At 35.2% G+C, this 23,267-nt stretch overlaps 1 protein-coding gene across 1 annotated transcript in view; it reads right to left on the reverse strand.

Moving 5' to 3' along the window:
* CFAP47 (cilia and flagella associated protein 47) overlaps window positions 1–23,267 on the reverse strand; it is a 364,054-nt gene that overhangs the window by 322,781 nt on the left and 18,006 nt on the right. The window contains 12 exon segments of the mRNA XM_052795043.1: window positions 7,901–7,995; window positions 9,577–9,721; window positions 10,280–10,357; window positions 11,585–11,716; window positions 13,136–13,258; window positions 15,222–15,352; window positions 16,365–16,609; window positions 17,292–17,508; window positions 18,731–18,827; window positions 18,933–19,122; window positions 20,636–20,788; window positions 21,190–21,403. Coding sequence (XP_052651003.1) covers window positions 7,901–7,995; window positions 9,577–9,721; window positions 10,280–10,357; window positions 11,585–11,716; window positions 13,136–13,258; window positions 15,222–15,352; window positions 16,365–16,609; window positions 17,292–17,508; window positions 18,731–18,827; window positions 18,933–19,122; window positions 20,636–20,788; window positions 21,190–21,403 — 1,820 coding nt within the window.

Consider the following 23,267-nt stretch of genomic DNA (forward strand, 5'->3'; position numbering starts at 1 on the left):
AATCTATGAATACTTTACAGTTATTTACCTATTGAGATATTTTTCTGAAGCTGCATTTAACTTCATAAACCAGTGAATACATGGAGGGGCAGGAAGCAAGCAGCCCAGAGAGAGTTCTTTCACAAACACTCAAGGTTGTTTGTATCATTAGAAGAAATATTTTTCCTGTCCTGATTTACACTAATTATGCACGTTAATTGGAAAGGAGGCATCATCTACAAAGTGGAAGTCTTAGCAATTAAAATACTTCAAAAGAAGCTTTAAAAAGACTAGTCACGTGAGACAGAGGAGGTTTTTGTTATGCGATCACATAGAACACCTCCAAAGGATGCCAGAAAAGTACATGCTTGTGTAGGCTGCCACCAGTAGATAACAATTCTTTAAATAAAACTGATATTCCTGCAAACTTTTATTTAGAGGGCATTTTAAAACACCTTCCAATTTTTTTGCTAGAATTGCTAAACAAATAAAAGTTGTTGATTTTAACAAATCTGTCTGATCAAGAAAGCTCTGCTACCAAAACTCATTTGAATCTATAAAATAGGTACAAAGTGCATGGTAGCTCTAAGCCCAACATTGCAGAACGAACATAGCTGAATGTTTTCCTGCCTCAGGCCTAAATACTCAGTATACTGAAAGAAACAAATGGGGAAACAACTACCCCATCAACCATGACAATTAAATTGGTATTTTATATAAAATTTATGCATAAAAAATAAACAAACTCAAGCACAGTTGTCAGGTTGAGGGGGGAATCTGAGAGTAGAAAACAAAAATTAAGTTATTTTTAAAAAACCTTTCAAAGCAGTTACTTTGTTTCTGTCTTTACTAAGTACCCCAATGCAATGATATATTTTATGCTTTATAAAATATATTTTGCTAATTATTATTGTAATACAGCATATATTCTCAAGGTTGAGTAAAAATTTTGCTGTCAAATCCAGGAATCATATAGTTTATTTAGCACAAAGAATATGCAACATTCCCCTAAAATTGCGGTACTTGCTTTCACAGTACAACTTCACAGGGAATTGCAAATACATCAGTAAGCTAATTTATGACTTGAAACTAAGTTAAAACATCTGTAAAGGCTAATACTCTTATATTTATTTATCATATAATAACATGCAGACTGTTCAAATATCTTGAAGCATTAAAACTCATTGAATTTTCGTGTAAAGGCTGATTTTGAAGTTTATTTATTTATAGCACTAACAACATATGGATTCAGCAGTATTATGAGAGAAAATGTAAAATACATTAGAAAAAAATCAGTTTGATTCAAATTTCAACCTAACTGCAAAACTAAGGGTTTATGTCCTGCAACTGTATACAACATACATTCTCAACCTCCCCTCAGATTTAACATGAGCTTTTCCCTAAAACACATTTAAATCCTTCATGCAGCCTAAATTCCCCAGCTTTATATCACAGATAAGCAGCTTTCCACAATGAATAATGTACCTAGTGTTCAAAGCCATCATTCAAAACACTGAAATAAAACTAAATCTTTCCCTTGTATACTGTCAGAGAAGATGCACCAGCAATACCCTGTAATTCCACAGCTGCAGTTTTTCCACAGAATTCATTTCTTACATGGTGAATTCTGTTCTTTCATTAAAAAAAAAAAAAAATTACATCATTAAAAATGAAAAAAAAATAAAAAAAATAAAAAACAAAACCAAACCACCTGTCACTTCTCTACAAAAAGCTTAAGCAATAAGCTCTGACAGGTGTGACTTGTTCTATTCATCTCAATCAAAGGCCCTCCTAGGCATCATTATTACACAGATGTGTATTTTGTCTTTTTCCCAGATATTGGAATTTGTTATTTTTCAGCAGGGTTAAAAAAAAAAAAAAAGAAAAAAGGTCATTTTGAAGCAGTACACTCCTGCATCTTGCTTTGCCTGCTTTCCTTACCAGACCATGCATGACACTGCTGGTACCAGGCAGGTCATCCAGCCTGGAGAAACACCGTAACAGCTGAGGAACAAAAATGAGCAAATATTTAAAGTGACTACATGCTGCCTGTTTCCCTGGCACAAATCCAAAGGACAGGTTACCTGGACAGGTAGTTTGTAGAAGGAGAGCCATGGTCAGAAAAGCCATGCTTCTATGCTTCTTGGACAGTACAATTTAAAACTCAGTTCAAAAATAATCACTGCTAGTAATCAATCAATAAATAATATTAGTAGTAATAATTCTTAGCTCTGTCTCTGGATAGGGATGAGGGAGCTACAACAGGTATTTGGCTAGATAGTCATGGGGGGTTTTGTTTAGTTTTGCTTGGTTGGTTTTTTTGTTTAATTACCAGAAAATCTTTTTCTATTCAGTTCTAAAATGAGAACCCTGCCTAGCCTATCGGATGTTCAGCTGGCTAAACCTCCTTATACTGCAGTGAAAAAAACCTAAAACATAGTTGAAGTGTCTCTCAAACAAAGTTATATCAAAACAGAAAACAGTATACAACCCGTATACAAATATGATATTAAGTAGTATTTGCTAGCTTACCTATATATATATATTTTTGTATACTGCTTTCACTTACAGCTGTGACTTTCACAGCCAAACACCAAGGTTAAACTCTCTCCAGTGAGGCAGAGAGCCCTTTCACCTCTAACACCTTCTGAGATGCTGGAATAACAAGAAGGCACAGCCAGGCCACATCTGAGCAGCATCCTAGCCTCATATATAATGCATCGACTTCATTTTACCACTTAGAATATTGGAAGAATTATCTCAAAATTTTTTAGATATTTTATAAGCATGCCAACATACTTATTCTCTAAGAGCATCTTTTGATGTCACATGTATTTGTAGAAATTAAGTTTTAGTGAGAATTGTAGGAGCTATTCAGAGTTCCTATGTATTTACTTCGTTTGTTGATTTGAAGCTTTTTGAGGCAGAAGGAAAGCTATTGCCAAGTTGATTTTTAGCAGGAGAATTCAAGATTGCATTCAAGACTAAATTAATTGAAACCTTACATTAATAATTCAAGCAGTTTCAATAAAATTTTAAAGCATATTAAAATAATTTCATGCTTTTGTGATTATTTCTTTTTATCAACACTTCTGAATTATTTTAATTTTCCTCAGTTCTAGTATCTACTTTCTTTAACAATAACATCAGTATAGTGGGGTTTTAGGGTTTATAGAGTAGCATTATCAGTAACAACTACAACAACAGCAGGAAGTTTTAGTAGAACCAGAAGGCAGATAGAAAAGAATGCAACTCAATGGGATGCAGGTTTGTAGCAGCTGAGAGGTAAGCTGGGTAAGAGCAGTTGTCCAGAAAATGGTGATGAGATCAGAAAAACAGCTGTTCAAGCGCAGAGGCAGAAAAAAGCACTTGCAACTGTGAAACCTGAATAGAGGAAGCTCAATATACAGAGAAGATTAGAGTTTTTTCAAGACTGGAAAATCAGGAAAGCGAAGGAAGAAATCACTTGAGAAAAGGGGGAAATCTAGATGAGGTAGAATGATAAAAGAACTCTGATCCAGTGGGGAATGTTTTAAGAATCAATAACTACTGAGATTTTCTGATCACAATAAGAGTTGCTGGTACCTGGATCACTTTCTTAACAGAACACTGCTTTTTATTAGCATGCTACTTCACAGGAGTTTAATTTAAGAAAAGCTACAGCATCCCAGGGGGTACATATACTTCCAGATGCTTCCTTTAGTCACGCCATACTTGGCAACACATTTAGTTTTCAAAGTTAACTTCATTTAACATTAGTCAGTGCTATTGCTGCCAGCCATCAGTACTGCACTAACTCTCAGTGATGTTAACTTGTGACCACCAGTGGGTTGTAAGTTTTAAGTGTATTTGAGCATGTCTTGCTTGGCAATAAGTAAGCTGCCCCCGACAGGCGGGCAGTAATACACTTGGAGCAGAAGGAAAGCATTGGTTGTACAGTGAGCTTACCCAGCACCAAGGGCAAAGGGAGACAGAAAGACTGTGAGCACATGGAGAGAAGGGGAAACTGAAATAAAGACATTTCATTAAAGCGGCAGTTATTAGTTGGTTATGAGGTATAAGGTGCCCTAGGAAAATTTCCTTTTTGAAGTTCTTTATTCCCTTACTTCTGCACGAAGTTGTTCTGTTTGCCAAAAGTTGTTCTCAAGACTGGAAAAACACTTAGACCCAGAGTTTGAAAAATTAAGAAAAGATGACATCAGAAAACCCTGTAGGGAAATCAATAACCAATAGATGCAATATATTCTGCAGATTATTTTCTTTTTTAAGAAGAGTAGTCACAAAACAGATCCAGTCAAGTGTAAGATTTTTTTTTTCTAAATTTGTATCATAATTAAAGCAGACTGCTGACTCATATAACCTTGTCTTCAGTTAGGTTACCATACCACCCGTATCAAATGGCAGGTGGAGATGCTCATCAATAACAAACGGTAATACCGAACAGTAGTTTAGATGACAAGTGAAATTAAACATCAAGAACCATCTGCTATTTCAGCAGTCTTCAGAAATATTAATTTAGTTAATCACTTGAATTTACAGCAGTGTCAGTTGCAACATTTCTACTCTTAAACCATCCTGCAACTTGACAAGGAAAGAAAATAGTAACAGAGCTTAATTGTAATAATGGGAAATTGAGTACTGGGAGGCAAATAAAATCCCTGTTTTGATAGTTGGGGGTAGGAGGAAGGCATTTAGGATTTTAGAAAGTTGATATTTCACAAGTCTGTAAATGGGAATGACTGACCACCCACTACACTCTTTTCCACTACAGTGGAGAAAAAAGGATCACTTTGTACAGCAGCACTATTACCAGAGAAACCCAATGCCATAAGCAAGAACAGAGCTGTCAGATTTCAAGTTATGGCTCCCATCAATATGTATGTGGTTTACAATTGTGTGCTTTTAGCTACTGAGATTAAAGGGGAAAAAAAAAAAAGAAAACTGCATCTACAGTGTAGATTAGAAATACCTCTATTAAATACTTGACAAGACTTAAGTAAAATTATTTTATGACAATAAATTGAAATTGAGGCCTTGGAAATAAAACTACTGTTACCTGTTAAATCTTACACATAGTACGCATCCATAGAACAATATTGCTAGACCCTGTTTTAGTATTTCTAGACCCTATTTATAATTTTTAACTCAGTACATTTGTGGCATTCTATTTTTATAGAACTCCTAACTGAATTATCTGTATAGATGCTGGAGAAAAAAAAAAAAAAAAAAAATTAAGCACTAGCATAACTAATCTAAAGTATTAGTTGTACCATCATTACCTTGTTCTGACCTAATGCACAAACTCAACTCAACTTGAACTCCTCAAAAGTAAGTATATTCTATTCCAAAGTAATCAAATGACACAAAATGAAGAACAGAAAAGAATGGAAACTTGGGAGATTTGGAAAGTTCTCACAGAAGGGCTTTACAATTTTAGCAACCATTTACTTTCTCTGTTTAGTGTTATATCTATGGCTTACTAGAAGCTAACTGGCAGTTACAAAGCAGCATTTTGTTTCTCATTTCTATTGACAATCTTTCAATTAGAATAAAAAATTTAAAATGTTGTTGAATACTTATGATTTTAAGCTGAAAAATGTTCTTTGAGAGAATGCTGTTACAACAGATTGCTTTTGTAAATGAAATATGCATCTCAGAGGACTTTACCAGTAAAATAAAAATCAAAACTAATTAAGTTTCAAAGCTTAGCTGTTAAGAACAGTAATAATATAAATGTACTCATTAAAAGTTCAATCAATCTTTTCCCCATTTTTGTTTTACATGGCTCTACACTATTTTATGCATTTCTTTTTATTTATATGGGAAGCTAGCCTTTCCACATTCCAATTTCATCATTTTGAGACAAAAATCTATATCCCTTTGTATTAGTTATTGTTTAACTGGTTTGAATTTCACACTTAGCAAGAGAGAGCCACTAAAAAGTACTGTTATAATTACTAAGAGCCTTAACACTGGCCTTAGTGGGGCCAGAATTTTGTCTCTGGAGCAACAACATGCTGTTAGAATATGATTTTACAATGGATAAATGTGATTGCCTGACAGATGACTTGTCCACTTGGGACAGAGCGAAGCATTTCTGGTGATGCTTGTCCAACCCCTTCTTAAGAGTCTTCAATAATGGAGATATCTTATCGGGTAATTTATTCCAATATTTGACTCCTTTTGCTAGAATGAGTTTTTATATCTGATCTAATCCACCTGGCATAATTTAAACCCACTACTCATTACCTATCTACTGCAGTGAACAAGCATATATAAAATATATTCCACAGAATATTGGAAGTTAGTTCCATTTTTTACACAGTTTGTGCTTTCAGGACTTCTGATCATTTCCATTGCTTTCTTTTGGACTTTCTTTCCAAGGGAAATTTTCCCACTTCTTTCTTTAAGTGTGGCATCCCAAATGGGAAAAGTGTTGCAGCTGAAGTGTTATCAGCACTGATTAGAATAATTATTTTACTTGTTTTACTAACATTATTCCTATTTATATAAATCAGTATGGTGTCTGCCTCTACTCTTAATTCTTGTTCAGCTTGTGATCTACGGTGCCATACACAGATTATTCCAACAGCATTATCTAGTCTGCATTTCTATTACTGACCCTTCCTCCTTAAATGAAAATTTCAGCATTTTTCCTTCCTGACTTTCTCTCCAGTTTGACAATAGGTCACTGGGTGATATTCTGTATGTACCATATTGCAAACTATTACATACTTTCCCAACACTGTATCTACTCTAAATCTGACTACCTTGCTTATGAGAATGCTACATCAGACAGTGTCAAGATACTTAAAGATACAACATCTACTGCTTCTACCCTAACTTCAAGGCCTGCTATGCTACAGGAGGAAATTAATTTGGTTTGAAATAGCTCATTTTTTAATGAATCTATTGACTCATGTTCTGTCAGGAAAAATTGTCTCAGAGTAGTGAATGTGCTATAAATTCACACCATCAGTTACTTCACAAGATCTTCCATGTGTACACAGAATCTAAGCTGACAGTAATAAGAGGAAGAAAACCAGTGTTACCAGACACAGCCTGCAATACGCAAATATTATTTGAATGATGCTTTGAACAAAGGAATTCCCTTTTATTCAAAACCTAAAGTGCTGGGAAGGAGAGAGGGGGGAAAAGTGAAAAAGGAATATTGTTGACCTTTCCAAGATGCATTTGTCTCTGATATTAAATTTATTTTTTTAAGGTAAAAATGCAGCTAATACAACAGGTTTATGTGCTGTAGAAGTGGTCCCCAGCTGCTTGTTCTGAAGCTGGTTCATAACATCAAAGACTAAGTTTTCTTCAAGTTCATTGTTCTCCAAATATGTGGAAAGCCCAAACCCTCCATTTCTTAAGTGTTGTTCAATAGGTTTAGATTTACAATTTGCTATAGCGCTTTCTACTGACACCTACTGCCAATAATATACTATTTTCCTGATATAAAACTAACCCATAAAGTCTCATATCTTCAATATATTTCCCTCAAATAGCTCAGTCAGAAAGAAACTTTGCCAGTCTTTATGACACAAAACTCGTCCACTTTTGCAGTCCCTTGGTCATCTGAGAGTTAAAGCACTAATAGCTGCAAAAAGAAAATGGCTGCCCGTTTGTCGAATGATTTAATGAATGCGTGGTAAGACATTTCAATTTAAGTTTATACCTTTTCCATTTTTAAGTAATTGACAAAGTCTGTTTTCTTTGTGTACACAAACATTTAAGGAAAGCAGCAAAAGATATATAAAGGTTATTTCAGAACTTGTTTTCTTAAGAACTGGATTACTATTATAAAACTATTGTACACACTAAAATGTGCATCTAAAATGTCTATATTCTTTCACTGTAGAAATATCATAGAGCATGCTTTTAATTTAGCATAATCACCACTGCCCCATAAACCTACCTCTTTTGGCATGAAGGATAACAAGCATTGCAAAGCTGACTTTCCCTTTAAGTTAACCGAATACAAATAAGGCTTTGAAGAACAGCAGTCAACCACTGTCAAACAAAATTCAGAATCAAATTACAGACGTTGTCACACTAAATATCAACTTTGTAATAGCTGCAGTACTTCAAAGTGATTTCCAGCCTTAGGTATCTAGATATCTCTATGGTAAACATTTCGCACAAAGTTACAAATGAATACAGTATTTCTCACATGGATTCTGCAGGTAATTTTGAGAAGTGTTAATCACCAGAAACTGTCATTAAAGTTATTGATTTGGGAGAATACAATATTTCAGAAAAAAAAACCACTGACATTTACCATTGAATAAAAGCGTTAGGCAAAAATAGTTAACTAAATAATGAAAACTAATACCACAGGGAGAAAAACAGTTGGCTGAAACTGCTTTTCTGAATTACTTTAGGCATAATCTACACTACAGAAGTTTACCAGTAAGGCTTGCTTCATTTTTCAGACTTTCATGTCCAATTTTAAGGCACTGCCAGAAGCATGGGTTTCCAACAAACAAGGTAACATTCCTCTGAGATCAGTATTCATCCTGAAACACCAGGATCAGTATTCATCCAGTATTCGCCATTTGAACAGTACTGGACCTGACTGGATGTCACATTACTTGTTTCAAGCACAAACTCTGATCTAGAAATTATGTGTAATGAGTCAATTCCCATGCTGGCTAGTTAGTTGCCTGTTGTAGACAGTCTTACATTTCTCTTCCAAGTTAAGATGACTAACCAGGAACCCTCACCTTCCCTTTGAAGTCCACCACATGGAAAGAAAACCCCTCTGTTCTTGTGAGATCTTTTTTTTTATCATCATCCACACATAATTCTACATAAAGATACAAATAATATTATAATACTGTCTTGCAAAGGAAAGAGTCCTGATTTCCTGAGCTTGCAGGGACAAGAGGCCATATAAGCATAGCTGCAAAAGTCTCACATTAATAAAGATGTTGTAACAGCAAAGGAGATGCCAGGACTGAAGTAAAAAAGGGATGAACAACAATGAGTCAAGGATAAGAATCTGCACTAGTTCTATCAAAACAACAAAGAACAGCAATCTAATTCCACATATTGCCCCAATGTCATTCTGAGTTGGGCATCAGGCAGAACAGAGGTCCTGTGATTAACCTGCAGACACCCTGTACCATTAGGAAAAAAGAGAAGTCCAGACCCTTATGCTCATGATGAATTTACTGGAGGGTAAATATTGTCAAAGCATGGGTAAAAGCCCATGAATAAGAAATGAGTAGAGTTGTTTGGCTTTGCTTGGTTTTTTTAAATGTGGGGGTTTTTAATTTGAACTGGTGAGAGAGTATTCAAACTTTTTTTTTTTTTAACATACTTTAGCATCTATAGAAAAAAAAAAAAGAGAGAAAAAAAAAAATCTACAGGCAACCTGACATTTTCCAAATGCTTATTTTTGGCAAATGTCATTTTACAGGCAAACCAAAATGTCTCCTCTTAATTTATATTAAGCGGCACTTGTAAAATAATTGCTTTAGGTTTTCTTAAATCAGAAAATTTGTATACCAGAAATAGTCTGACAGATTTTTCTCTTAGCATTATCCATTCCTTATCTAATTAAAATTCTGATATAGCAAAAGCAAATACCTGAATGGTCATTAGCATTCAATTTAAAATCCTTATACTTAGAAAAATCAAACTCCACTCTGGTACACGCTTGTCCTTTGTTCTGCAGCAAAAAGGGAATTGATTTTGTAGAGCCGACATAAACACCACTAAAGTCAAATAGTTCCTGTAAGTTTAAAGAAAAAAAAAATCAGGTCAAAGCACTGTGAAGTCAAGTTTATAATTGAACAGAATGTGAAAAATATAATTGTTCAAAGATTCACAATTTATAACACAATAACAGTCTTGGTTAATCAATCGTCTTACATAAATCTTACCTTTAAAATCTTTCCAGGACATAAAACGCAACAGTTTAGAATTCAATACATAAGTCCAGTTACACCATCAGGAAAGTTTTCATCATTCAGTAAACAGATCAGTGGATTCCTTTTCCCCCTTATTGCATTTTTTTCCTATAACTACCTTACAGAAATCCTCTCCCTTTTAAACATACTTTTTCCCGATTGTCAAGTTCAAAAGCTAAAGGGGTCAGCTACCATTTAGTGCAACTGTTATATGTATACTTAGTTTTTAATTTCTCTTCCTAAGTTCTTCTCTTTGATAATTTTCTCAGGAAGTTAGTACAGGAAAAAACAAGAAATATGAAGTAGGGATGAGCCACTTTGACATCTCGATAAAGCAAAACAGTATCAATCTTACCAATTGCTACAATTTCTTCACTTACCACATCAATGTTTATTTCAGGGATGTCTACAAATCCACCAATCCTAAGTACTAGTACTCCTGAATTTCGCACTGCTACCTGAGTGAATGGACAACAGTGTGATTGTTGACAAGGCCTTTTCAACATCATTATCTCACCAAATCTGTCATAATTACATGAAAAAAAAAAGTTTAAAAAGAAAAAAAAAAAAACCAACCTACCCCACAGATATAGAGTGGAAAGAGACATTCAGCATAATTTGTAATGAAAATATGAAAATAACTCTGCCCTTATAATATAAAGCATTTTTGTTATGGAAACATAGAGGTAAAGAAAATGCCTTCATTTTCTAGAACATATATATACAGATTCCAGTGAGATGTGGCTTCAAAGAAGAACCAATCATGCCTCTGTGGCATTCCATATCTGGAATAGTCATAGCTGTCAATTAAAAAAAAAAAAAAACACAAAAAAAAACAACAAAGTTTTAGGAAAGACCAGTCTTCTGTAGACAAAAATAATGTTGCAGGAGGCTGTATCACTGGAATGAACAGTTTTCTCCAACAGGAGAAAGCTGAGTGGATGGGTTAGATCTATTCGGCAGCTGTGAGGATTGGAAAGTATACTACAACACAAATTGCTTGACAGAGGTGCTGGTACAAAGTAGATACTATTGTTCTGAGCAACGCTAAATCTGTTTTAGAAGTGGGAAAAAAAGAAATGGATACTAAGTTTAGCAAGCATAATGTAGGCAGCACAGAAGGTGGAGAATCCAGGATTAGAGTCAGAAAAGGTAGCAAAGATCAGCCCCATGATAGCATCCTTTTTCCCATTCTCACTTATCTGACCAAGGACAAGTTCAGGTAGCAGGCATGCAGAAAACAAAATAGGATTAGATGTTTATTGCACTATTATCAAATCAAATCTACTAGTAAGTCCATCCCTGAGATGACCACAAAAAGAAGTCAAGAAATTAAAGACACTACAGTATTCCAGTCCTGCTCCTCCACAGATCATAAAAACTGCAGATATGTCTACATGATTGCCTGAAGACAATCACGTTAGTTTCAACAGCTTGCCAGTGGTATTATATGAACCAGCTCAAACAAAGAGGCTGTTTTGATACTTCACAGCAGGACTGAGAGAAAATAACAGAACAGGTTATAGCAGCCATCAACTGCTTAAGAAAACATTTTTTCTTTTTTTCCTTAAAAAGCATTAGAACACTGGAGATAAAATCCAAAAGATGCTCAAATGTACACACATCTCCACACATAAACACACAATGTAACACTCAAAAGACAAAGTTCTTCCAGTTTTGTATACCTCCACTCTTGTATCAAAACTCATTTTTGCATTCGGAGTGAAACAGATTTTGAGATCAGCATGGCCTCCCACAGGTACCACTCCTTCAGAAGGGGTGATCATCATTCCAGGCAGTGGGTTTGAATCAAGAACCTTCAAACACAAACACGAAGCATTAATAATACTGAAAAAGGGAGGGAGGGTGTTTTGGTTTGGGTTTTTTTTTAAATATCAATATATCTACCATGAAGATTTTATATTCCTACAAAGAGAACCTTCATAACATATCATGCTAACTTGGACTTAGAAGTTTGGGGCAAAAATACAGGCAAACAAAATAAAGTAACAGATTCCTAAATATGTTGACTGTCAGTTTCTACTATGAAATAATTTTTGCACACCAGCTGGAAATTTCAGTCTGGTTTTTGGGTTGTTTTCATGAAGTTATTAAAATTAAGACTTGCTATCTAGTAAGTCTCCAGAATATTCTGCAAAGCATTTTTTCAGTGACAGATAAATTCCTAGCTTCTTTTTTGACATTCACAGTTAGAAGATGGGACACACGATCCTAATACTGTAAAGCTCAGTAATAATACTAGGAGTAAATATTCAGTTTACCCACAATTATTAAGGACAAAAATAGAATTTGTTCTCTTCTAATGCACTCCAAACAGATAACTTTTCAAAGTATAGCTACACAAGTGATAATGACCAAGACCAACCAGCCATCTCTTGGCTTAAGAGTAATTGTGAAGACTTAAAAGGCCGGGTATGTTTGCTTGTTTGTCTTATTGATTATGCTGATTTTATTCCTTCAGGCCCATCCTCCAAGACTGTAGTAATAATACTTGTTATTACAATGCCCAGTTGATAAACAGAGAAATATGATACAAATCAAAATAAATTAATCAAGTTTCTTAGTACCATAATAACGTAGTAAAATAATTCTGAGGATTTAAATGAAAATTAATTTAGTAAAGCAAAATAATCTGTGATCATCACATCTGTGGTCAGGAGAACAAATGAGGTTAGGTTTCGTACTAATTCATGTATTATATCTTTACCCACTCTGGCATCCATCTCATCTCTTATCCAATTCATAATACAGCCTATCTTCCTCTCAGATGTTACTCTAGCAAAGTAATCACATTTGCTGTGACCAGTCTGGGTCTATGCATGCACTAACTGGGCAGCCGGTATGAATAGGATGACTAGCCAGTTTGCTCTGTCTCTCAAAATACAAAAACCATCCAAGCTGTAACTGCTTTTTCACAGGGTACACCAGTATGTGGTTCTACCCTCACCACTGGTTCTCATGAAACTTCCAGAATCTTTTAGACCATTACCACTTTGCTTGTCTGTCAGTCCATCTATCCATCAATCCAAATCTGACAGAGGGACAAAATTCCTATTCACATAAACCTTGTTTATTGAGAAAACCAGACAAAAAATTAAGTAGGTGTGTATCTACTAACTGAGAACAGAAAACTGTAACATGATCTGATAAAATGAACTCCCTTCCTTCCTCCCCACCCCCAGAAATCAAATATACTAAAAATAATTTTAGTTTACTTGGAAGTATGCATGATTGTGTCCTATGTTTTGAAGAATGGCTGTTCTACAAGTAGATAAACCCATTGGACTATGACTGAAGGGTATCCTTTGTTCCATAAACTGAACTTTAGTAGTACCAAGCTATAAAAAAAGAAGAGAAAACAAACAGACTAAATAACATAATACTAAGTACAAATAAATAATTCAGCCTAATTTTCTTTTCATTACATAATGAGCTAATATACTTGTGGAAATGCATAAATTAAAGTATTCAAATAGACAAACACAGTTTAAATGTGAGACAAGATTTACTCAATATATTGAACTTATCTAGATTCAAAGTGAACAGACACAGTCCCAGAGATATTTCTGGGCTAATTTCAAGACAAATAAAAATATTTTAATTAAATTTAATTTAACAGCACAAGCTCCATGATTTTTTTTAATCCTAAGTGTGTGATCAGGACAAGAAATTTTTATAGCAGTAGAAATGCCAATATTCTAATTTACACACATCCTGGTTTACATATGGCAATTTCCAAGGCTTCAAAAGAAGAGGAAAAAAAAGAAAAAAAGCTCCTGGGGAAAAAAAAATAAAAGAGAAAGCAGGCACATCAAAAGGAAGGGAAAAAGTTTTCTTGGCTCCCAAAATGGAAGTTCTAGAGCATGCAGCCAGTAGAATACAGTGGGGGAAAAAAAAAAAAAAATCTGTCTCCTTCACACTCCCTGGCATGTAACATATGATAACAAATGATTAATCTAAGCTGAATTTCGCTGTTTAGAAGACTATCCAGAGCATTGCTTTTCAAAGTATCAAATACCATTCAAATAACAATACAAAATTACATTACAGCCTGTTGTTACCCTGAAGCTCTGAAACATACCTTCCCACACACACCTTGATTTTTACCCCTGTAATATATATCTAAAGAACTATCATACCACCTTCTCAACCACCTCTCAACCTTTGTTTGGCTAAACTATGCGTGCCAAGAAGAACAATTACCACTTAATACATAAGGACCACTAAGTTGTGGTGCCAAAAGAAGTATATAGTTGAAAACAAGAAAAAAGCAAGTTGTCTTTGTCTTGCTTTCTCCATCTGCTCAAGGGTAAGAAGGCTCTACAGAAGGATCTGGACAGGCTGGATCGATGGGCCGAAGATAATTGTATGAGGTTCAACAAGGCCAAGTGCCAAGTCCTGCACTTGGGTCACAACAACCCCGGTGCAACACTACAGGCTTGGGGAAGAGTGGCTGGAAAGCTACCTGGCAGAAAAAGACCTGGGGGTGTTGGTCAACAGCCAGCTGAATATGAGCCAGCAGTGTGCCCATGTGGCCAAGGCGGCCAACAGCATCCTGGCCTGTATCAGAAATAGTGTGGCCAGCAGGAGCAGGGAGGTGATCGTCCCCCTGTACTCGGCACTGGTGAGGCCGCACCTCGAGTGCTGTGTTCAGTTTTGGGCCCCTCACTACAAGAAAGACATTGAGGGGCTGGAGCGTGTCCAGAGAAGGGCAACCAAGTTGGTGAGGGGCCCGGAGCACAAGTCTTATGAGGAGCAGCTGAGGGAACTGGTGTTGTTCAGCCTGGAGAAAAGGAAGCTGAGGGGAGACCTTATCGCTCTCTACAACTACCTGAAAGGAGGCGGTAGCGAGGTGGGGGTTGGTCTCTTCTGTCAGGTGACTGGTGATAGGATAAGAGGAAATGGCCTCAAGTTGTGCCAGGGGAGGTTTACTTTGGATATTAGGAAAAATTTCTTTACTGAAAGGGTTATCAGGCATTGGAACAGGCTGCCCAGGGAAGTGGTTGAGTTACCATCCCTGGAGGTATTCAAAAAGCACGTAGACAAGGCACTTCAGGACGTGGTTTATTAGGTAGGGTTGACAGTTGGACTCAATGATCTTAAAAGTCTTTTCCAACCTAAACAATTCTATGTTTCTATGTCTTTGGAGCAATATTCTTTTCTTAAACATGTCAAATAGAAGCCATGTGAAATTAAAATAATTTTCTGAATGCACAATAATATAAATATTTAAGAAATTACTTGTGTTAAAAAAAAAACCCACACATTTTGCTTCTCTAGATCTGCTTTATGAATTGTTACCTTTGCAAAACATTTCAACTTAATTGTGTTTCCTTTACGCACACACAAGTTGAATTCTCCTTCTTCTGGAGCGTTGAACCCTGGATGCCAAACAACTTCGCACTCCAGATCTCTATAGGCCTCCACAAAGCCTAAATAAATGAGCATAATTTACACGTTATAGCATACGCATGTACAATTATCAAATTATACTGTATAACTAGAAGTAACATAAACACATTAAAGCAAAACGACCTTCTATTACTGAAGGCTAAGCCTACATTTCAAAGGTGTTGAACAGTATGTTGAATTAAGTAAAATTAGTTTCTGAATTCTCATGACAATTGCATAATCTGTTTATTAGTATCCTGCAGTAAAATACACTCAAATTTCACTAGTATTTTTAGCCATGAATTACTCAAATAGTCAACATTGTAAAAAATAAAAGAACAGACTATCCTTCTTGTATAATAACAATTTTGGGAAAGACCATATACATTTTCTTGCTTGCAATTGAGTCTGAACTCATATCAGCAGAAATATCTTTTCTCAAGAATCAGAGCACACCAAGTTCCTGATCCAGCCAAATCTTGTTTGAACTGTGTAATACCAATTCTGTTAGCAGTTCTTTAATAATGGAGCTCCAACATACTCCTGCAGAACACTATCTTTCAAAGGAAAGAAGGTAAAAGCTGATGTCTCACACACTTCTAACAAATACTGATCCATAATGCAAGTGGAAACTAATCCCAGATTGAATTCCATTTGTGTCACTGAGACTGTCTACATCAACTTCTTAGCAGCTTCATTCATACAGTCCTTTTGGAAAATTTCCTATCCTGATGAGCTGTATGATATTACTAACTGCCATTAAATAGCTGCTTCCCTTCTTAAATATCAGCAAGCCGTGCTGAGAAAAATGGTTACATAAGCGCTGCTGGGTGGACATAGAGACAACAAACTGGACTGAGTATGCACTTAGGTAGGGCTTATACAGGGAGTGCTACTATGGTATTAACACTCTGATCTGATGCTACTTTTGGGATACACTGATATTGACCCAAATCTAAAAAATACAGTTTATAGCATCAGCTGAATCTTTGTCTTATTTAACATTATTGACATTTAAGACACGTGCATACACACTGTACTTGCATAGTGTACCTTTGGTTGGACATATAGAAAATGCAGTTCCTCTATCTGTAATTATAGGTTTCCAAGTAAAGTCAGCAGGATGGTTTCTGGAATTGTATACCCTGACAGTTGTTCTAAATTCTGTCTCTGCTAGGTAGCCAGGAATAGGATATAAAATCACTTCCCTTGCAGACAGCTCAAGTTCAACAGACACTGCATTTGCAACTACCAGCACATGCCCAAGGTGTTGGTTGTTTATTGTGTAAGTGAAAGATCTGTAACATAAAAATACATATTTCTCAATATTTTTACATATATATTATGTTGTAGTCAGAGTAAACTTTATGTGAAATGTAATCGTTAGCAAGAAAATACTTAACAAAACAATTGATTGTGAACACACAGTTAAGACTGAGAAGAGAAAGCAACTTGTAATTGTTTTGCATACAACTTAAATTATGTCAAAAGTGAAGATCATCCCAAAGGATGATCAACTCATACAGTCATTTTAACAGCATTAGTAAAGTGAGAGTTCCATCTCCATACCAGAAGGCTAGAAAACAGTTTGCCTATACATTTACCCATGAGCTGCATCAAAAGATCTGAGCATAGATGTGGTGATGCAACACTATGCCAGAAAGAGCACAGTATTTTCCATAAAAAGTATCCTAACAAATACACTGTAAAAGCAAACTATTTTCCCTGATATACCTGTGGTTATATGGACTTTTGACAGCTTCATTCATACAGTTTGTTGGGTTTTTTTAAACCCTATGAAACATTACTATACTAGCAAAATTTTGCAACATAAAACTGCATTAATTATTGCAGTATCACCATAAACTAGTGTACACCATTAACACTTATAATTACACTGACTTTAAACAAGACATGATATTTTTTATTCTACTACTCCAGAGAAAATATGTAAATCAAGACAAATATAAGAAGCCTTACCTTTTAAACATTCCAAGAGTGTTTGTCTCAAATACAATTGGAATATGAGTCTTTGTAAGAGGAGGCACAACCTGAGACAATGGACCTGTCTGCTGTAATTCATCAATTTCAATCTCAATTTGTATCCATATATGAACTAACAAGTTATTGATGATGTGCAGTTTTCTGGCTGTTGTAGAATACACACAAACATCACCAAAATCCATAGTAGAAGGACCTGGAATATAAAAGAAATAAAGATATTCAACATTAAAAAGTGGATGTTAATGTAAGGAAGCATAACTACTAAAACATTATCATCAAAACATTTTAGTTTCTCAAATTACAGAATTAGTCAGCTAGACCAATCCTGTAGCAGAACAAATTCACACTAAAATTTGGAAGTAAGTATCATGCAAGTTCTGTGAATATTTTCAGTAGTACAACTAAAAAGCCAGCACCAACATTTATTTCTTAATTCTGTCTGTTAGCCAGCTATTAAAAAAAGGAAAAGCAATGTGCTAATTACTAAAGGCATTATTAATAATCATAAATACTTCTTTTTATTAATCAGGTATTTAAATGGCTAGACAACCAGCAATTCACTGAAAGTTTATGCACTTACAGGTTAAGTGCTTATTTGCTCCCTGATGTGTGACCATTTGGTTTAATAACTCACGTAATTTGATGATGACAGAATTATCTCACTACTTTATTTACCGCTATCACCAGTTTTTATGCTGGTCTGCAAACTTTAGTGCTTATGGCACTAATCAAACATCTTACAAAAAGTACTTAAGAGTTTTGTATTAATATGTTTATCTTATTCTACCTTTCCCCAAGTGTATCAGTATACACAGCTACACTATTCAAGTTCTGGCTTCATTGAAAATAAAAAAAAGCCCAGAAAGTACTGAAAATTTTCACTTTGCTACTGAAAAAAAATTACCCTAAAATAGACCAGTTTTAGTACCAAGTGTTGTTAATAGATGAGTCTGTCACAGACTTCAGAAGGTGATACTCCCAGAGCATTCCACTGAAATTATTTTGAAGGAGGATCCTGAAGAATTTTTACCTTTTTGGGTATCACTGTTAATTCCCAGAAACATTTTGAACACTCCCATGAATCTTCCTGATATTAATGCTGGTCCAGATACTATCCAATAACAAGGCATAAGTGTATGAGTAACCCTCATACTATGCTTTGTTGATTTCTCTGTAATAGGCTGTTTTATGAGTAGTCTTTAAAGGAAGCTCTCCTTTTATATGTTCATACCTATTTATATCTCAGTGTTTTCTGAGGAGTACAAGCTTTAGTTAAACTACTGTAGATATCAAGCTGCCACCAAATTAAGCTATTTTCTATTCAAGGTGAACAATCATGAACATAAATTGTGTTACTATAAATAAGTGCTTTTATAACAACTATATGCATTTAGTAACCAAATTAAAAATCTTACCAATGAATATTTGATGAAGCTGCTTGGATGTCAAACTTAGACTACAGTCTTCCTTCTCCTGGGTAGAATATGGCATAGCGCTAAGCCCACTCCAAATCTGTGATAAGCATAAGACATCTTCTCAGAGCAGGATCAAAATTCTTATGCTTTTTTATATGGTAAACACATTATGCTTACATTACTACTCAAGCATTTAACTTACTTCTTTGATTGAAGATTTAGAACCAATTGCTGCCAATTTTCGACTAGTTAATAGGCAATTCTCATCTAAAGGAAGCATTTTGGACTGTAGCTTCTCCTTGTGAAAATCTGTGATTGAAATCTTTGGTGACATAAGCCCTTCAGCTGGTTTAAGGCCTATGCTCACAGAATTATTATAAATATAAAATTGCCTATAGGGGAGGGGAAAAAAAAAAAGAATATGGAAATCTAGAAGTTTGAGCATTTCATGTTTACACATTAAATTATTTAAGACTTTTAAACATAACAAATAATATTTTAAGTAGGAAAATTTCATTATTAAAAAAAACTCAAGTACAGAAAATGCCTTGAAAAGTCTTTTATTGTATTGTTTAGGCAAGGATTAACATCTGTTGCACATTTTGTGGCAACTGCTTAGCTAAATAGGTTGCAAGCACTATGGCTACCAAAATATAAATATTATATCATGTCTAAAATACCTCTTAAAGAACAATGAAGTTCTAGAGTCAAGCACTTAAAAGTTAGCAAATGCCAAGATTACAAAGGATCCTTTAATTGTATGTGTCTGAACCAGACCACTTACAGCCTAAGTTTCAGAGCAATTAACTTTTCTTGGTCAAAGTTCAAGTCCAACCAATCAATTTCACCTGCAACCAAGAGATTTAAAACTTCCAGAGATCTTACACAGATGTTTTGTATCAAGTATTCAGAAAATTATTACTATGTTTGATAGTAACAGTGACATTCATCTGATAACTCTGAAATTTTCCTTTCTGTTCTTGCTCCTCATGCAATACACCTTGAATATATGTGTTATGGTCATATAAACAACAGTTCATCCACTACACACTAGTTCCTTTCAAGAAAGCCATACATCATGCACATGCATAAAAACAAAGTAAATGCATAAAAATAAAGTAAATCCAGCTCTGCAGGCCTTGTCTGAATCATGATGTATATAAGCAGAGCAAGGTAAATTGAGATTACAAGAATAATCCACTGGCCTTATTAATTTTTAAATAATGGGCCTTGCAAACTTAACACTTAAGGTATTACTCCTCTTGCTTTAGAGGCTTTACGGGGGGGGGGGGTGTTTTTAAAAGAAAAAAAAAAACCACCAAAAACTTTTAAAAGTAGCAAAGCTGTCAGTTATGATTTTCCATTATTTTGCTTCACAATATACCAACCAAATACACAAATTCATGAAGTAAGAATTTACTATAAGATAAGGCTAGAAGACCAATATAATCTTTTAACCTTCTCTGTTTCATTCCACAAATTATATCATAATTTACATACTGAATCCATCACTTTGGGTGAGCTAGACATGCTGGTTGGAAATACGTCCAATTTATTATACAAAAAGAAAAGACAATCCAACAGAATCAATGTTATGGTTTTCCTATTAACCTTAACCAACTGTTCTTAAGACTTGGCATCTTATTTTAAGTTCATTTTAATTTCAAGTTCCATGCCTCTTTCCCTACATTTTACCCAGGAAGTGATCTCTACGTGTCTAAATGAACATTTGAACAAAACAGGTTTTGAATGCATTATAAATGAAGGCCCCAAGACCATAAGCATTTCAGCATGGAACCAATTTAGGTGTATGACTGGTGTCACTGAGTTAATTCTGCACGTATATACACATATTTTTCATATAAGCCTTTATGCTGAATATTTATCCTTTAAACAAACTCTTACCTAGCAGCATCTTTCTGTAAACGACGCTGTCTTAAACTAGAAATGAAGTCTGCGTAGTATTCCTTATGTGCTTCTTTTGACAATCGTTCACAGTCAGTATAAGAAAACTCCGGATCTATATAATTATATCTTTCAGTCTTTGTGAAAATAGTCCTAAACATTTAAAGAGAATTGTAGTTTTGCTATGTGCATAAAAGGGTTCTGGGTCTTGTTAGAATGAAAACACATTGATTTTGCTATATACATATTTCATTGCAAATATTCTTTTTATCACAGCTGATTATTAACATTTGACCTTGTAAAGGCAACCATAAAAATGAAATATTGAAACTATAATAGCTAAATTTGAAGTTTCATGTAAGAAAAGCAACTCAAGAAGTTTATGTACATGAGGCTCAAGGTTAAGTAGAATGCAATGAATTTTAAAGAACTTTCAGCCTGTAAAAAAAAAAAAAAAAACCAACAGTAAACTATCATACGAGTAACCAATCTTGATCTACTATACAGTACATACAAATGTGTGGTTTTAAATATTATATTCGCATAATTTTTACCTGTACTTTTTATTCCGTTCACTAGGCCTAATGCTGGCTGCACGGTCGTTAGGAAAAGCTGTAAGTGCATCACCCTTATAATTCCTGTTTATCCGATGAGTATGAATTTGTGTTTGGGTGGATTTAAGTATTGCCACAGGTGCTGTATCAGTGTACCGTCCTGTGCCATCAGCTACAAACTGTCCAGTTGCATTGGAAATCATTGGTGTTATACCTTCAAATTCAAATAAAACATGTTACATACACTTACACTAGTACTTTCTAAACAAAATTCAAAGTATTGGAAAAATATTTCTTAATTTATACTGGTCCACCCAGCAGCGCAACAATCAGGCACCCATCCCATTATGTTTTTCTCAAACAAGAGGTAAGACAACCATACTAACAGCCAACTGCCTTCCCTGGCCTAGATCACAGACTAACAAATACTAGAGCCCAAACCACTACTACTATGTCCAGCTGTGACATTTTGTCTTGCACATGCACATGACCGAACACTCAGAGCTGCCTCTGTCACAACACTGTCCACAGTGTCCTAAAGCTTGTCTTAAGGGCTGCAAACACAGGCATGATTTTCAACAAAGAACTCCCAAGCTAGCACAACTACAAAGAGAGCTCAGATCTTTTTCACTCTAGTTTTAGAAAAGCACATACACATTAAAGAGAAAAATTATGACAGAAACTAGGCCATGTGTTTTGTCACCTCTCCTTACATTAAGTACATGTTTAAAACAGCACTACAAATAAGTAAATCCATTCCTCAACTGCCTCTTCCTCCCTCACCTGCACAAAAACTGATACATTATACTGCACATATTGGTTTTACCCACATTAACCTTACTTTACTCTAAAATGGCTACAAAAAAAAAAAAAAAAAGAAAAAACACCAAACTATTTTCCATCCTCCAAACTATAGGAGTGATTACAACTTCTACTGCCCAGGGAGGCGCAGTTTGCAAGAAGCTTCATTCCAGTCTCTTCCCCCCTCCACCGAATGCAGAGAGACAAGTACACATACTCATCCACAGAGACTGGGAGAAGAGAACAGGAAGATATAGAGACCATCTATACAGGATCTGAAAAAACTCACTTTCCCTCCACACTTCAATAAAGCTTAAAAGCAAAACACAGATATCAGTAGCCTATAGAGTACAGATACCCCTCATAACCTCTTTATAAACCTGCAAATAGGAGCAGAATGGGGACATTAATCAAGAAAATGTTAGACGAGCATTTAGAAAAGCTGACAAAACTTGAATACTACATTAAATCTTTGATCCTCAGAAACATATTTTAATTCTATTTCTGAAGCAGAAAAACTGCAGGAGTTCTAGATTTCAACAATAAAACCCAGAACTTGCAAAACTTTAGTTTCTCATCAATTCTTGATTGCCATGGACTTGAAATACCTTCCTGAAAGTAGCAGCAATGTCCAGTGGCTTATCAGCCATTCTGATACTTGTAGAAAGAGTAACATTTTATCCCGACTTTCCAGTTACTTCCTCTTTTTACTTCCCCACAATGCACTCTCTGAAAAATATGGGTATTGCCTTCCTATTTTTCATTAGTGAGCACATCTTCAAGTGGGCAGCAGTCAGTTAAGGAATATTCAAGCTCCCCTCCTTACCTATACACAGAAACCAGATGCACCACTGTACAGTACAGCCCCATTGCACTCATACTACCTGGAGATGCTATGGCATATTTGATGCTAGAAGAAGCTACGTTTCCCATGACTGGTTTTAAAATCCAGTGACAGGCTTAGTCAAATCTACTGTAAAGTGGTTAGGAACATGAGGAACAAATTAGAGACTAATTATTACATATCCTGAAAGATTTTTTATGCTGGCATAGGCTTCATAGGATGGGAAGAGTCAATGGACATGGGACAGGTAGCAGGCTGTATTAACTGCCAAATTCACCTGGCACTAGTAACTTTCAATCAATAAAGAATACCCTGTCATCTTTCCTAACTTCTTTCTGTGCTTTACCCGTGTTACGGATGCACGACTAACCAAATCCAACAGGTGTTAAAACTCAGATTTATTCTTCAGCAAAAGTTAGTTAGAAGTCCGGTA

The sequence above is a fragment of the Harpia harpyja genome, chromosome 8 (assembly GCF_026419915.1).
Source record: "Harpia harpyja isolate bHarHar1 chromosome 8, bHarHar1 primary haplotype, whole genome shotgun sequence".
NCBI lineage: Eukaryota > Metazoa > Chordata > Aves > Accipitriformes > Accipitridae > Harpia > Harpia harpyja.